We start from the raw sequence: 17,808 nt of genomic DNA, 5'->3' as shown, positions 1-17,808 counted from the left end.
CAGCAATTACATGGTAACTACTGGGTTGTTTGGTGTAAGATTGTACTTCCTTTACCTAGCAGTGTGTATTTACCTTTGATCTGGGGGGTTGTTGACCATATATTGTAATTTATTTTGGATTTAGAACTGTCAGAAAGCATTCCTGAATCTGGGCCAAGTTTCTTTTCATTTCAGACTGAAATGAGAGTTTACCCATGCAAGAATTTCAGGATTTTACCACAGCTGGGCACCTGTACTCAAACAAGTTATATACTATTCAGAGCTAGAATAATCAGCAAGGGACATGGGGCTGGAGTTACTCAGGAGGCATACACATTAGCACATGCAGAACATGCCTACAGGCCCTGCTTTAGCACACCATCTCCTCTCTGCCCAAATAGAGCACATGCAGAAATACTACGGAATAGTCGATTGCAGATTTCAAGGGAACCATAACTATTCCCTCTGGCTGCAGTTCTTTTGGTGTATTCATAGGTGCAAACACCGGCTACAATTTGGCCCCTGGAGAATAGAAAAGCACTAGAAGACATACTGTAGAGAACAATGCTACAGTGCCAGGCAGGTGGCCTAGATGACCTGAAAAAAATTCAGTTTTACAGCACAAATTTGCATACTGGAAAATATCAGCAAAATACAAAATACTTCAATTTGGAAATGCCCCTATGATGCTTTATGGGAGTTATAATTTAGGTGTTTCATGCTCCAATTCTCCTCTACAAGCCCTGGCTGAACTGCATTTCCCATAAAGCACCATGGTCTCCCCTCTTGGAGAGGAGAGGTCGTGCTTCATGGGAGTCCCCGGCAATGGTGCATCATAGGAGATATAGCCCAGTTGGGTGGTGTGGCCCTTCAGGGACAATGGGGACATGAGGTACCTCAATTACAACTCCCATGAGGCACTACAGCAGCATTTCCAAATCAAAACATTTTGTGTTTTGATGTCAATATTTCAGTTTTGGGCTGAAAGAGTTCAGTTTTCAGGTATTTATTTTTTCAACAAAAGGCAAACTTTTGTACAGAAAGCAAATACTTTTGCCAAAATAAAATTGTTTAGTCAAATTTCCTGTGAAAAACAGTTTTGACAGAACATTTTCAACGGATAAGTCCATTTCTAATTTCTATCAGTCTATGATTACATTTTTAATCATCATTGTTGAACAACCCTAGACTTTTCTGCCACTCTGAGGGCTTGTGTGCAAGGGTCTTACACAGTCACAACTCCTTCCCTGCTCCCCCCCCCAGCTCCAAGGCAGGAAGTCATCAATCGATTCACAGATTCCATGGCCAGAAGGGACTCCTATGATCATCTTGTCTGGCCTCCTGTATAACACAGGCCATAGAACTTCCTCAAAATAATTCCTACATTACATCATTTACAAAAACATCCAATCTTGATTTAAAAATTGTCAGTGATGGAGAATCCACCACTACCCTTGGTAAATTGTTCCAATGGTTAATTACTCTCACTGTTATTTCCATTCTAAATATGTCTAGCTTCAACTTCCAGCCATTGGATTGTGTTAGATCTTTCTCTGCTAGACTGATGAGCCCATTATTAAATATTTGTTCCCCATGTAAATACTTGCAGGCTGTAATCAAGTCACCCCTTAACCTTCTCTCTGTTATTTACAACTGGCAAATACCAGCAGCAGATTGCATCCCTTCCATGGCAGCCGGCACAGGGCAGAGTCAAGACCCTTGCCATGCGTGGGTCTCTCTCCACCCACCTGAAGCCAGTAGCAATGGCCCCGTAAGTTTTCATTTCCCCCTCATGCAGACCAATGATGCAAGAAGACAGCACAGAGGACTAAGAGACGCCTTAGGCAATTTTACTTCCACGCTGGGCTGTGTGGAGCAACTCACAATCTTTCCCCAAATTAGCAAATTAAGCAGAAACTAATGCAAGTCAAAGATCAAACAGGCAAAGAATAATGTGTCACCACAATTACTATTAACAGGGATTAGTTCAGTTGCTGCTTTTCAAATACCATTTGACATCCATGGAGTTACAGCTAAACCCACAGAAACTAGCTTCTGCATTCCAGTCAGGTTATAAACAGGACTAATTTATTGGATCAATTAAAGGCATAATGGAAGGATATGGTTTTATGTGAACCTTCTGAATCACCTGTGAAAATAAACTGAAATAAAGTATTTCTGTCTCTTAGTAGTTGGACAAACATTTAAAAGTTACATTTTAATGCTTTTGGACCAAGGTAATTTCATTTTACTCACTTCATTTCAGGAGAGAATGGTTTAATTGGATAGGCATTTCTACCAATTCATTAAGGAATGAATCTTAATCTTACTGAATAGTTTCTCCATTGACTTAAATGGAGCTAGATTGGGCCCTCTTTTTTCTTGACTCATTTTACCTATTCTTATTCAACATTACAAAAATGTATTTTCATTCTTTCAGCATTTGTCTTTAACATCTGTTAATGAATACTGGTTTAAATGCACTATTATGAGATTTATTTCAGAATCCTAGGAATGTGAGTGCCATCTATCTATTTACAAAGGGCTTCGTTAGGGACTTTCTGATAGCATTTCAGACAAGCATGCATATGTGATTTAACCTTGCAATAGAGATAACCCTCTGAAAAGAGATTCTTGTAATGGAAATACACAATTGAATATAAATATATAGTTCACATCTGTCACAGAGCAACATCTGAATAAAATTACCTCAATTTCTGTCACTGTAACACCTGCACCCTTTCTTTATAAACAGGAAGAATCCTTTATTCATTGTAACAGCCCATTATGATTTTGGTACGAGGGTTGTTTTTTTTATTGTAACTAGCTGAACAGTTTAATATAGTCTTCAGATTTATAATGCTTAAAAAACTATAGGTATTTTACATAAAAGGCCAAATATAAGTGCCTACCTAATAGGTTGGAGGACTAGGGACAGGAAATCGGGGGGGCTGAGCTAGTCCAGTTGGGATGCAAAGAGTGGACACTTTTAACCCTCGGGACTTTATATGCTGTTTTCACAGAAATACACGATCTGCGTGATTTAAAATAAAATAGATCCTGTTTGCTCTTCTGGTGGGAAAGCTGGACAGAAACTAGTACTACAGATAAGGAGAAAGTTGAAAGTGATGATGTTGACAGCAACCTCATTTATCAGGTGATGTAATAATGGAAACACTAAGTTCAAGTTTGGGGAAGCGTTGGAGTTTGTCCTTCAGCTATAAACATTTGCTCCAGACTGAAACGTGGCATACAAAAGTCTCAGTGCAGAAGGATCTCTTCTCTATTTTTTTTTTAATTACTGAATTTGAAAATAGACATTTAATTCTTTGTAAGTTATAAAAAAAACCTCCCATCAGAAGTCAGTTTCCTTCCTCTCTCCTATTACTCGAAAATCATTTCAGTTTTGTTTTTTGACTAAAGATGAAATTGTTTGTCTTTAGTGCACAACCTGTACTAATATTTAGTGCATAACCTAAACTAATCTTTCAAAAGATTAGTGGAACAAAACAGTATCAACAGATAGGACATATTTTGTTTTTCTTAAGGAGAAACAGCTAATATGTATGAACAAGAATTTTAACATTAAGATTTCATAGTATTTTTGTGCGTGTCTACTTAAGACCTAATCCTGCCTTTGCAGACATTTATGCGTAATGTCTCTAAAAGCAAACTTTGGACTTGATAGTAGGGTGACCAGTTGTCCCGTTTTTATAGGGACAGTCCCGATTTTGGGGTCTTTTTCTTATATAGGTACCTATTACTCCCCACCCCCATCCGGATTTTTCACATTTGCTGTCTGGTCACCCTACTTGATAGGGATGTGCTCTACATTGGAAAATTGAAATGTTACAATTTGCACTGGTGGAACAACAATGGTATATTAAGAGTACACTAACCCTGTAGTTTTATGTGTACATGTGACTACCCACCAGACTCCTTCCAACCACTCCAGAAGAATTCCATGGGGATTACTTATCCCACAGTTCCCAGTATGGCTACTTGCAGCAGGTGCTTTATAGAATCATAGCTGGCAAACAATAACTTTGTAATGAGAGGCCTGTACTCTCATTAGGCTCTGCATTCAGATGCAAAACCATGAGATGGGGCTCTGCAAGGACACATCTGTTTGTTCATAGAGTTCTTATTGCAGTATCGGATCCTAAATTCATACTATATAATAAATCTTCTCATATAATTATATTCTATGTAAGATAGTTAGAATGGGTAAAAAAACAACAATTTTTCATGAAGATTCATGAAAATTATGTATAAAATATAAAAAAAATCAAAAATGTAAAAATAAATCAGCTCTAATAGTTAACATTTTATCACTAGTTAAGTCTATTATTACAGTTGTCACATAATTCAATATAGCAGGTAAAATACAAACAGTTTAACAAATTATTGGCTACAATTTCCTTCCTAATTATTTATAATTGGCTGCCAGCCCCATTGGCATAATCCAATATTGCTTCCAATTGTGTCTGCTCTGGTTGAAGATATGTGCATGTAGCCCCAAGTACTCTGCCTTTGTACCCCCTGCTGTGTGAGTGTTTCAGATCCCCCCACTCCATGCCTGATCCTCAGAGGATACAAATCTGCTCTCACATGGAGAGCACTGGACTTTTAGTTCAAGCCATAGCAGCTCATGCTTTCAGCTCTGGAGATCCCTTGTTCAATCCCCAGTTTGTCAGACACAAAGGTGGCTGTCACACCTTCATATTGTCTCTGCAGAGGCTTCCTAGGTCAAGCCTCTTCCTCCAATCAAATGTAGTCCTGTCACCCAGGAACAGATTACAATGAGCACTGACACATGTGGGTGTCAGTGCTTGAGAAAGAGAGCAAATTGTTCTCTATTTGGGGGGATGGTTTGTTAAATGTTTTTCCTGTGAAGTTTCTTGTTTTTCAAAATACACAAAATACTTTTCTCTTTTTGTTTCTTGATGAGGAACCAGAGACAGGCACAGCATTATAATATAGCAACGGGAGAACCAACTGAAATGTTTCAGCTGCCACCCTTGTCCTTGTTCTCTAAACTAGCACTGCAAGTCTACAGTCTGACACCATGTTTAGCTTTGCTCAGTGCAGTACCAACAATGGCTGAATCTCTGCATGTTTGGTAGTAATTCTGTGGGTGTAACTGGCATCATAAGGGTTTTGCAAGACCAAAGTTCTCTAGCACAGACAAGTGTAGACATATAGAGCTCCCTCAGCTCTGGCCAATGTCAGGAAGAATTCAGAGCACTCCAAGCCTCACAGAAATAGCACCTTGCAGGATCATGCCCATAGTGCGTGTTCACAGCAATTACAGCAACATCTTAACAATATCATCATAGTTATAAATGAAGGAGACAATAGTCCATTGGTTACTGCATTTTCCCCTCCCTTTTTCTGTCTTGTCTGTTAAGGTCTTGAGGCCAGGGACTGTGTTTGTCTATTACCTAGCATAACAGGGCTGTGAACAAAGCTGATACTAAATGTAATACAAGTTATGAATTATTATTAATTATTGTTATTATTAATAGTATCAATAATATATATATTAAACAAATCCAAGTATTTAAACAAAGAACTGTGACCATTCCAAAGGATTAACTAATTTTCTAGTTCTCAATAATCTACTAATAAGGGGTCTAATTATTAATTAAGAGTGAAATTCACTCCTGTGCAGAGCGCCAACACAAGGCCAATGCACCATATACATCCCTCTTAAATCCTATTAAGGGTTTAAGGGTTTAGTGGGACTTAAGTGATGCACCGACCTCTCAATTTCATTTTGAGTACTTAAGAAACAAAATGCAGCACAAGTACTGAGCCATGTGACTAATACAGTTCTATGGAATGCTGGCACTTCACAGAATGCTTCTGCCACACAGAAGTGATAGCGGGCATCAGGAGGGAAGTAGTATATCATATTCTTTCACTGACAATGTAACAGCAACAACTTACCAGTGACCCACCTCATGCACTTCAAGTAAACATAGTCTAATGTTAATCCTACTCATGATCGTGAAACATTGCCAAAGCTGAGTGACAACAGCACAACAAAAGGCAGCATAACCAAAGAAGTGAAGTTAGTGATGGCAGAGACAATCAATAGCTCAACAGGGCAGTGTGCTACTTATATGTGACATAGGATAGCCATAGACATCTAGGGTGTAGTGTGATGGAGAAGGCTTAAAGCCAAGACCCTTTCAACTACCTGAGAAGTGTGGGAATCTACTTACTAATTATAGTAGGTTATTGCTTTTCTATGTAAAACATAGCTATAGTTCACACGAACATGCACATGTGTTTATACATGCAAGTGCACTCCCACAAATATGGTGATCAGACAATCGCAGAATGTGTTTTTATTTGAGAATTTAGATGCGATCTGAGAAAGGCAATATCTGACTTCAAATCAAAACTAAATATTTAAGCAGTATTGTTTTTCTAACTGTTTTTACTGAAATATGTATCTTAGAAAACAAATTCGTTTCAATATCAGCCAGAAATATTTAATAACTGTGAGATAGGAAAATATAATATTAAAATAGTCAAAAGTTTTGATTCTTTACAGTTAATTTTTTTTTAAATCTAATTGGGACCAACTGGCCTCATTGCTTCTTATAAACTTTGCAATATATATTCTGAAAAAGAAATAAAAATGAACAGATGTTTCTCCTTAAAGAAGTCAGACAAAGATTTTTCTTACACAATAAATCAGCTGCTAGTGGATTTCCAGGACACTGCTCCAGGCAAACTGTTTAGGTATGGCTTAAAAACCTGATTTACCTCTGTATGTATCCAAAACTGGTAAAGGAGATTAAACTGGAGATGAACGGCATATACCGACGGAGGAATAAAAAGAGCCATAGGCAAGTAGAAAACCTGAAATATGAGAGAGAAAATATACATATGTTTATGATTCCAAATTTTTCATATATTGTAAATACTTTAAATTTGATATCATTTGAGATCTCAAAGGACTTTACAAACGTTAATTGAACCTTACAACGCCTCTGTGTGATATACATTATAGAAAAATAATAGATAGTAATGATTACTATTATATTACTATTAACAGTTGTAAAGTGAGACCCAAAAACTTTACATAAATGACTTCTCAAAGGTCATACAACAAGCAAGTGGCAGTATGATCACTAGACAATACTCCTATAAGCATTTATTTGACATTAAGTACTATATATTCCTGACTCTAACGATGATAAAGATATGCTATAACTAAAACAGCTGTCATGTTTTTAGTATTTGCTGATTTTAAATATCCCACACTCTTTGTCATACTACCATGACCCTAACTTGCCTACCTAGGAAAGATTCTACTGTCATACATGGAGAATAATCTCATGTTAGTTTTCACAATTAGGTGTTCAAATGGCTCTTTAAATAATGTCATCAAATGACAACTCTGGGACCCTCATACCCCAAAAAATGCTCATAGTCTTCCTTCCTTGCAAATAGGGTTTACCTCACTGTTTTTTTCACTTGACATAGGATGAAACAACAGCCACATGGAGTAATCAATCCTCCCTAGGGAGAGAAGTGTTTCTAGACAAAATAAAATCCAGGAGATGTATCTCAGAAAAAATGGGGGAATGGATAAGTGCATAGGTGAGAGACTTTTGGTGGCAAGACAGAAAGGCTCCCTATGCATAGATTCCAAAGTCAAAAGGGACCATTGTGATCATCTAGTTTAACATCCTGAATAACACCACAGAACTTCTCTGAATTCCTAGAGCATATCTGTGACGCAAGAATCTCTTAATGCTAACTGGCAGGGGGTGCAGAGGAGTTACTCCTGAGTCTGATATGTACATTCTAATTCATCAAACAGTGTCACGTGAGATCTCATATGAAAGCCAGTGTCACACTCATCATAAAAATAATTGTGAAACGCATGTACAGATTTTGTGTAAGGAAATATGTGTATATATGAAAATATGTTCTTAAAGTCTCTGTCAAGGTACTAGTCACCAGGAAAGGTGAAAAACAGGTTTTCTGTCAGAAAATATATTTAGCCATTTAACTGCTTAAATGTTAATTGAGTATTGTCCCATTCACAGTGGGTCTCCTATCACTAGTCTGAAATTAATGCAAATAAAGGGTTTGAAGACTTCAGAAAGAAACTAACAGAAAAAGAAAAGTAGAGGGAGGGAGTGGTGGAGAACCCTATGGTGTACATCACAGGCTTGTTTGAATATATTTTGGAGGACAGAGGAGTCAACCTAGCACCTTCCACTGAGGAAGTAAAAGGACAGTGAATTTGCTTCATGAAAAAGGGTCTCAACCAGGCTTGGTTGAAAATGCTAGAGAACTTCAGTCTCTTTAATTGATTTCTTTGAACTGTTTACTTCATGTGAGGATGGGTGAAAACTCCTCCCATACAGAAGAAACAGAGGATTTTGTTCCTAAAATCTGTGCTTCTGCCAGAAGCCCTGGACCATTTTTCCAGGTCTTCTTCTCAGGGCAAGCCTCAAGACCATCCTCTCAGCCTAAGAAGAGATCTGCAGCATTACTTCGAACCCACTGGACTAACATAAATGTTTCCTACACACATTACAAAGTTATAGGCATTCGATTCAAAGTTCAAGAATATGTTTCACACCACTGCTTGCACTTAAAGTATGTCTTTCTTCTCTTTTCCCTTCATATCTTTTCAATCAGCCTGCACACAACCCACACAACACTCTCAACCCAGATTAATATACAGATTTATCTTATAATGTTTAACTTAAAACACATACAGAGCTGGCAGCAGAACAGTCCCACAATCCCACATTATCCACCACAACATTCTCACACGCCTCTTCATATGCTTCAACAAAATGAGATGTCAAACTGCCTTCAACTGCATATGCTCAGAGACATCAGATATCACTCAGAGATTGACAATAACTCTTCACTAGATTATGTTAAAAGGCAAACACATACACACACACACACACACACCCGATTCTTCGTCATGCAGGCAGTTCAGAAAATGGTAGTTCTTTAAGAATTAGCACGGAGTTCCTGGAGCATGGATATTTACAAAACTTGTGCTCAAGTGATGGCTATGCTTCAGAAAGAGATAATTTTCACCCTTGCTTTTACACAATCTAGACAATTCCACCTACAAGACAAACATTAAATTTCTATTTGTCTTTCTCAGATGTGAAAGAGCAATGCACACCATGATGTTACCTAGTTCTATTCTAGTCTTTATAGCTTTTTATATCATGTGTATCACCATGGTATCTGGCTGCCTGCCAGTAGTGCATTAAGCAACTTGACCATGCATTTGTCACTTATTATTTGTTCTCCCATCCTCTCCCAGAGGGAGAAGCCTGCATAGTAGCGGAGTATCTTGTAGGGTGTAGGGTTTTTTGTTTTGTTTTTTAATATAAAATATACCTGTTGTTATGTGTTTATGTAAAAGAAGGCAAGCTAGTATAATTATTTCTTAGCTTGGTTTCCCATGGCTCCAGGCTAATATACCTTGTAATTTGGTTTGAAAGCTGGTATTAACATCAACCTTAGAACTGTCTTCAGCAGTGGTGGGCAACCTGCGGCCCACGGGCCACACACAGCACATCAGGGCAAGCCGCTGGCGGGTTGCCAGACAGTTTGTTTATAGGCCCGCACTGCTTCCCACAGCTCCCATTGGCCGGGAATGGTGAACCGTGGCCACTGGGAGCTGCAGAGGGCCGTGCAAATGTAAACAAACGGTCTGGCAGCCCGGCAGTGGCTTGCCCTGATGTGCCGCAAGTTGCCCACCACTGGTCTACCGAGTGCTTGCAAGCATTATTGTCCTCTTACAAACCCCCTAGCCTCCCCTTATCATCATTATGGCTTTCCACAGTAACTGTTTTGATATAACATGCTCATGCAGCCAGAACAAAGTGTTCACACCTGTCCTTTTCTTCTCTCCCTTAGCCAGGTGTTCTTTTTAGAAAACAGCGTACAAATGGGTGAACAAGCATATAGAAGCTTAAATCTTTAACATGGCAGTATTTGCATGGAAGAGGGACTCCTCACAAAAAAAAGTCACTTGTATCAATGTGCATTATGTCCATCTAAATCTTGTGCCCTCTTACAAGACTGTGAGGGGTACTTTATGAACCAACACCATGACAATTAAAGAACGAGAATGGGTGCCTATAATAAACAAAACTATGAAGTGGTGCCAATACAAGAGTGTCCAGAAGACCTGATCAAGTTGTGGAAATGCATTCCATTGATTTATCTGAATTTAATATGTTTGGAAGATTTATTATTAACAAAAGGCCAGATTTGGTCTCAATTACACCACTGTAAATCCAGATTAACTTCATTGAAGTTAATGGCCAGAAGTAATTAACTCACAGGTCAGTTGCTGACTCAACAAAGAACTGTGGATTTGTTCTACATCTAACTGTAGTAGAATATTTTACATTGCTTTTCCTCTGTATATTATGGGAATCTGTATTTATGTCTATGAATGTACTCTGTATACTTGACATTTTTGTTTGTTTTAATACTCTGTGTGTGTGTATGTGTGTGTGTGTATATATATGTTTTGCCAACCTGTGAAATCTGGTTCGCAATGCAGTGATTTTCTTTATGTGTATATAAAAATGCTGCAATACAATATAATTTTTCCAAATTTCCACTCTATAAAAATTTAGACTTTTCACTCCAGTCCAGAAGGAAAAGAAATTTCAAAATGTCAGAATTTCCTAGACAGAATTTCCACTTTCTGACTGGCCCTAGAAATAAAAAACCTTCACCGATATATAGCTATTGTATCTAAACGTCATGTGATTTTTCCTTAAAAACATGTAGTTTAAGAAACAAACTTTTCAATTTCTGAAGACACTGAGTACACTCTTTTTTAAAAATAATTATAAAAATTAAACATTTAAGTAAGCAATTTCTTATGGCTTTCTTATCTTTTATGTTTAAAATGTATAACTTTTAGAGAAATGATTATGTATTTCAAATAAAAAATATTGGGTAATGGAAGAACCTTGGAGGATAAGTGTGAGAGGCAATAATTACTTTGGGCCCAGCTCTGGGACACAACAAAATATATTAAATCTGTGACTTGTAGAAATAAGAGTCATACAAAAAGTGGAAACTCGGTCAAATTACAAAGGATGAATATAAAAAAAACACACATACGTGTAGGTACAAAATTTTAAAGGACAAGGCACAAAAAGCTAGGGATATAAAGGATAACAAAAAAGCATTTTACAAATACACAAGAAGCAAGAGGATGACCATGGAGAGGGTAGGCCCATTACTCGATGAGGATGGAAAGACTATAACAGAAAAATGCAAAGTGTTAAATGCCTTTTTTGTTTCAGTTTTCACCAAAAAAGTTAGCAGTGATTGGATGACTAACAAAGTGAACATCACTGTAAATAGTAGATCCTAGAATACTTAAGCAGCTGGCTGAAGAGATCTCTGAGCCATTAGCGATTATCTTCGAGAACTTGTGGAGGATGGGAGAAATACCAGAGGACTAGAAAAAGGGCAAACATAGCACCTATCTATAAAAAGGACAACCCAGGGAACTATAGACCAGTCAGCTTAACATCAGTACCCGTAAAGATAATGGAGCAAATAATCAATCAATCAATTTGTAAGCACCTAGCTGATAATAAGGTGGTAAGTAACAGGCAACATGGATTTGTTAAGAACAAACCATGTCAAACCAACCTAATATCCTTCTTTGACAGGATAACAAGGCTTGTGGACAGAGAGAAAGCAATAGATGGGATATATCTTGACTTTAGTAAGGCTTTTGATTCAGTCTCACATGACCTTCTCATAAACAGCCAGGGAAATATAGTCTAGAGGAATCTACTATAAGGTGGATGCACAACTGGCTGGAAAATCATACCCAGAGAGCAGTTATCAATAGTTCACAATGGAGTTGTAAGGAAATGTGGTGTCCTGCAGGGATCTATTCTGGGTTCAGTTCCATTCAATATCTTCATAAATGATTTATATAATGGCATATAGATTTCACTTATAAAGCTGGGAGAGCAAGCACTATGGAGGACAGGATTAGAATTCAAAATGATCTGGACAAACTAGAGAAAGAGTCTGAAATATATAGGATGAAATTCAATAAGGACAAATGCAAAGTGCTACACTTAGGAAGAAATAATTAATTGCACAAACACAGAATAGGAAATGACTGCCTAGAAAGCAGTACTACAGAAAAGCATCTGGGGGTTATAGTGGATCACAAACTAAATATGATCAAAAATGTAACACTGTTGCAAAAAAAGCAATCATCATCTGGGACATATTAGCAGGGGTATTGTAAGCAAGACATGAGAAGTAATTCTTCCACTCTACTCAGCACAGATAAGACCTCAACCAAAGTAGTATGTCCAGCTCTGGGCACCACACTTCAGGAAAGATGTGAACGAACTAGAGAAAGTCCAGAGGAGAGCAACAAAAAAGATTAAAGGTCTAGAACACATGACGTACAAGGGAAGACTGGGGAAAAAAAGGGTTTGTTTAGTCTGGAGAAGAGAAGACTGAGGGGGGACAGGATAATAGTCTTCAAGTACATAAATGGTTGTTACAAAAAGGAGGGTGATAAATTACTGATCCTTAACCACTGAGGACAGGACAAGAAGTAATGGGCTTAGATTGCAGCCAGGGAGATTTAGGTTAGACATTAGGAAAAACTTCCTAACTGTAAGGGTACTTAAATACTGGAACAAATTACCTAGGGAGGTAATTGCCTCACTGCAGGGGACTGGACCAGATGACCTATCAAGTTCTCTCCAAGGCCTACATTTCTTTGATTCTATGAAATTCATTCACAAAATCCATAGGTGATCCCTCTTAGCAATTGATATTTGACAGGCACAGTGATCACCCTTCAAAAATTGCAATTTCCTTTAATCACTTGACAGAGTACTACAGACACTACGGTAACGCTTACCAACAGCATTTGGGTAAGAGTAGCCAATGGAGAGAAACGAATACACATATGGGCATCCTATCCAGTCATTTCACAGGTAATTCTCCCACTGGTCCCAGTTAAGAACATAAGAACATAACAACAGCCATACTGGGTCAGACCAAAGGTCCATCTAGCCCAGTATCATGTCTTCCGACAGTGGCCAATGTCAGGTGCCCCAGAGGGAATAAACAGAACAGGTAATCATCAAGGGATCACAGGATGACTGTGTGCTGTGTGAAGAAATACTTCCTTTTGTTTGTTTTAAACCTGCTGCCTATTAATTTCATTTGGTGACTCCTAGTTCTTATGTTATGAGAAGCTGTAAATAACACTTCCTTATTTACTTTCTCCACACCAGGTCATGATTTCACAGACCTCTATCATATCCCCCCCATTAGCTGTCTCTTTTCCAAACTGAAAAGTCCAAGTCTTATTAATCTCTCCTGGTACGGCAGCCATTCCAATACTACAGTGTTGGGCTGCTGTGGTGTTTTCCCCGCCACAGCAATGTTAAATTTAATTATATTATGTTCACTATTATCAAGAGATCCAGCTATATTCACCTCTTGGACCTGATCCTGTGCTTCACTTAGAACTAAATCAAGAATTGCCTCTCCTCTTGTGCGTTCCAGGACTAGCTGCCCCAAGCAGCAGTCATTTAAGGTGTCAAGAAACTTTGTATCTACATCCCGTCCTGAGGTGATATGTACCCAGTCAATATGGGGATAGATGAAATCCCCCATTATTATTGAGTTTTTATTTTAATAGCCTCTCTAATCTCCCTGAGCATTTCACAGTCACTATCACCATCCTGGTCAGGTGGTCGGTAATATATTCCTACTGCTACATTCTTATTATTTGAGCATGGAATTACTATCCATAGAGATTCTATGGTACAGTTTGGTTCATTTAAGATTTTTACTTCATTTGATTCTATGCTTTCTTTCACATATAGTGCCACTCCCCCCATCAGCATGATCTGTTCTGTCTTTCCATTATATTTTGTACCCTAGTATTATTGTGTACCATTGATTAGCTTCATCCCACCAAGTTTCTGTGATTCCTATTATATCAATATCCTCATTTATACGAGGCACTCTAGTTCACCCATCTTATTATTTAGACTTCTAGCATTGGTAAATAAGCACTTTAAAAACTTTGTCACTTTTTAGTGGTCTCCCATTACATGATGTAATTGAGACTTTTTTTCATTTGACTGTTTCTCATCAGATCCTACCTGTATTTTATCTCCCATATTCTCGTCCTTACTCGGACATAGAGAATCTCCATTAGTAGATCCTCCCCTAAGGGATGTCTCTGTCTGAACCACGTGCTTCTCCGTACCTGTTGGCTTTCCCCATGCCTTCATTTACCCCAGCACAGATCCAGAGTAACTCCATTATCTTCACTGTGTTACTCTGTGTCTATGCTGGCATTATGAAGAAGAATATGTTGCATTATGTTTAGAAAGTTATGATTATGTGAAAGCCTGGGACTAATTGGCCTTCTCAAAGTTGACTTTATTTCTCCTTTTCACACATCCCAATGAGAGTGTAAGTGTACCTATTCTCGATTCACATAATTCTCAGGATGCCTCAAATTACCTTTCTGCACTGTGCTTTTCTGTGTCTAACATTTTCTTAACTTATATTTTCTTTTCCTTCAGACAAAATTAAATAGCTGTGATGTTAAATAGCAGTGATTTTTAATAAAGTTCAATTATATTATTACATTTTGCATAACTTACCCAAGAAGCGTATCTCTGCAGTACAGATTGTCTCAGTGCTGTGGATAAGTTATAAGCTTCAGAACTATGATGTACTTGGTGTGCTGCCCACAATATATTAACCTCTGCAAAACACATAATTTCTAATGAGGCATGAACGAAAGAAAGAACAAAGCCGCATTCGTCTCCCATTACTTTTTTTAACCTAAAAGCAAATGATTCCAAAATTTACACTTTGCTATTTTATCATAATATGGCAGGTAATAAAAACTAACCTTCAGAGCTGAATTTAGAGATGATGAAGAAAATGGCATAGGTTAAACATTGGTAAGTGGACACAAGTGGGTGTAATTTACTTGCTGAGGGAGAGAAGAATGGAGTTACAAAAGAAAGTAGAAGGCTTTAAGAAAATGTGAGGGTCAGGGGAAGGTAGCCTTGGTTAAATTATACTTCCACCGGGAATTTTGTCATTGATTTCAAGGGGACCAGAATTTGGTGTGCATTCAAGTACCATACTTCAGGTTTCCTTCAGACTTGGATACTGAAAATGTTTTAGTGCTTGATGAGTAAAGAAAAAAATTAAATAGTAACTTTTTGGGACACTTCAGTCTTAAAGCCCACCTGGAAACTCACACCACAAGAACATGACCATTGTCTGCCTAATAACAAGAAATGGAAAAACAAAGCATTCCGGTATTACTGTCTGGGAACTTTGGATTCAGTCCAAATATAGTGACTGCGGCACTGTTTTATGGTGAGGTTTGGGCGAGGCTGGTGTAGATCACACGCCCCAAAGGCATGACACTTTTGATTTGCTGCATGTTTCAGAGCAATATAGAGAAACACTAACTGTTTACCAAGGCATTTTTTTCTTTAAGTACCACTCTGGGTGGCCTTGTTGCTATGAAACTTTGAAAATCTAAAGATGTTTGGACAGTCTTAAGTGGGAGATCAGGGCCAGCTCTAGGATTTTTGCAGCCCCAATCAAAAACAATTTTGGCCGCCCCCGTTTTTTTCTTACCCCACCCCCGGCCACGCCTCATCTCCGCCCCTTCCCCAAATCCCCAGCCCTGCCTCCTCCCCCCAGCCTCTCAAGCCTAGGAGGGAGGGAGGGAGAGGGAGAAGCAGCGCGTGCGCCACAGCCACTCGGGGTCTCCCCCTGCCTCCGAGGCTCTCAAACCCGGGAGGGAGGGGGAGATCCCGAGCAGCCGCGGCGTGCGAATCAGCTGTTTCGCACGCCTCAGCCGCTCGGGGTCTCCCCCTCCCTTCCAGGCTCTCAAACCCGGGAGGGAGGGGGAGATCCCGAGCGGCCGCGGCGCGCGAATCAGCTGTTTCACGTGCCGCGGCTGCTCGGGATCTGCCCCTCCCTCCCGGGTTTGAGAGCCTGGGAGGGAGGGCGAGCAGCAGTGCGCGAGTGGCAGCAGTGGAGGTGAGTTAGGGCGGCCGGGGCACATTTTTAGGGGCGGCATGGCCCGTGCCAGAATGCCGCTCCTAAAAATTTGCCGCCCCAAGCACCAGCTTGTTTTGCTGGTGCCTAGAGCCGGCCCTGTGGGAGGTTATCAAGCAGAAAGGAAAGCCAAAATCTTTCATGGCCATCAGAGGCTGTGAGGAAGGTCTTAATTACACTATAATGAGAAAGTGGGTGGTTAATGTAGCCACATAAAGTGCCTTTCCAGCTTGCAACTAAATTAAAGGTCACATATGTTTAAAGGGGTGAAATTTACATAAAGTCTCAGTTGATACAGAATTTGAAAACTGATTGGCTGACAGCCAGTTAAACCCTCCCCGCTAATGGCAATGTTTCACCTGAACAATTAGGAAACTGCCTTTGGCAGATATTCAGATCCCATCCACAAGAATGATCTGACAAATGTGTATTCAAATGCCTTGAAATTATCTAGTGCCAAAACTATGTCAAATGGTTCAGGACTGATGATTAACACATAGTTGTAAAGTAAACGGATGCCAAATCAAACACCTTAATGAATCTCAAGGTGTCTTCATCATTTCAAGGGACTAGAGAAATAACAGAGTGCCTGTACGCTAGAAATTAGAATTTCTGTATCTAATGAACTGTGACAAGTTAGTAATTTATGAGGCAACTTCATCATTCCTGACTGTCCTCTAAGCCTTTGAAAATCCTTATGATAGCTGTCATGAAACTATAATTTAAACTACCTATCACAAAAAATATTTAACTCTCAATCTGAGAAACCTTTATTCCTTAAATGTCTCTTCTCCTGAAGTAGCAAGTGTGCACTATCTAACATTTGTCATCTGGGGGGGGGAGACATCTTAACGCATGCTGCCTTAATGAGCTCACTAGGAGATTAATTATTCAGGTGAGCTTCAATACTGTGTAATAATTTGTATTTGAAATGCTTCCCAAGACCTCGACAGAAGCTAAATGAGTGAACACAGAATCTAAAAAGGTGGAGGTTAAAAACCTGTCGTCTTAGTTGTTTTAAAAGCATTTACTTCCTATCACAAACTGTGTGTAACACAAGCCTTCACTCAATGAAGTACAGCTGTACAAACAAGGTACAGTAACTGGATCTTCCTTATTTTCCTCAGTCATTTTTCAGCATTGTGAAAAGTTCAAGGAAGGGAATCTGTGATGATTTTTACAGTCTACATTCATTCTGGTTAAGGTCAAATGGTTTTCAAAACTAATTACTAAAATGACATTTTATTAACAGAGTTTAAAATTAAAAAAGCCTCTTAATCTAATGAGTAGGCTAATTGCATGTTAAAAATCTTCTCAAATGTGAGAATCGATCTGGAAGATCAGTAAGTTGAAAATATAGTAGAGCAGTATTAGAAAAAAACAAACAATACTGCCATGAGTAATTCAGTCTAAGAATATTTTCTGATCCTTATGTTGTACTCCATTAAAGCTTTAATCCTGCTCTCACTGAAGTTAATGGAAAAACTCACCTTGAATTCACTGGGAGCAAGAGCTACCATGACTAGACGTCCTGACAATATCGGGATCGTCCCGATATTAGGGGCTTTGTCTTACGTACGCAAGTATTCCCACCCATCTCACCCCTGAAAAAAAAGTGTCCTTATTTTTAACACTTACTATCTAGTCACCATAGCAAAGGGCAGAGTGAATAATTTGAAATGAATTTTATCCTGTTTT

At 38.8% G+C, this 17,808-nt stretch overlaps 1 protein-coding gene across 2 annotated transcripts in view; it reads right to left on the bottom strand.

The window, feature by feature from the left end:
• Positions 1-17,808, bottom strand: part of AGMO (alkylglycerol monooxygenase) — a 268,148-nt gene that overhangs the window by 150,814 nt on the left and 99,526 nt on the right. For both annotated transcript variants that reach the window (XM_054020288.1, XM_054020289.1), the window contains exons 4-5: positions 14,685-14,788; positions 6,760-6,855 (exon numbers count right to left, since the gene is read on the bottom strand). In XM_054020288.1, the coding sequence (XP_053876263.1) occupies positions 6,760-6,855; positions 14,685-14,788 (200 nt within the window). The remainder of the gene's footprint in view (positions 1-6,759; positions 6,856-14,684; positions 14,789-17,808) is intronic.

Source organism: Malaclemys terrapin, chromosome 2, assembly GCF_027887155.1.
Source record: "Malaclemys terrapin pileata isolate rMalTer1 chromosome 2, rMalTer1.hap1, whole genome shotgun sequence".
NCBI classification, from domain to species: Eukaryota; Metazoa; Chordata; order Testudines; family Emydidae; genus Malaclemys; species Malaclemys terrapin.
Note: the sequence above shows the minus strand (reverse complement) of the source record. Positions and strands in the feature narration are given on the sequence as shown.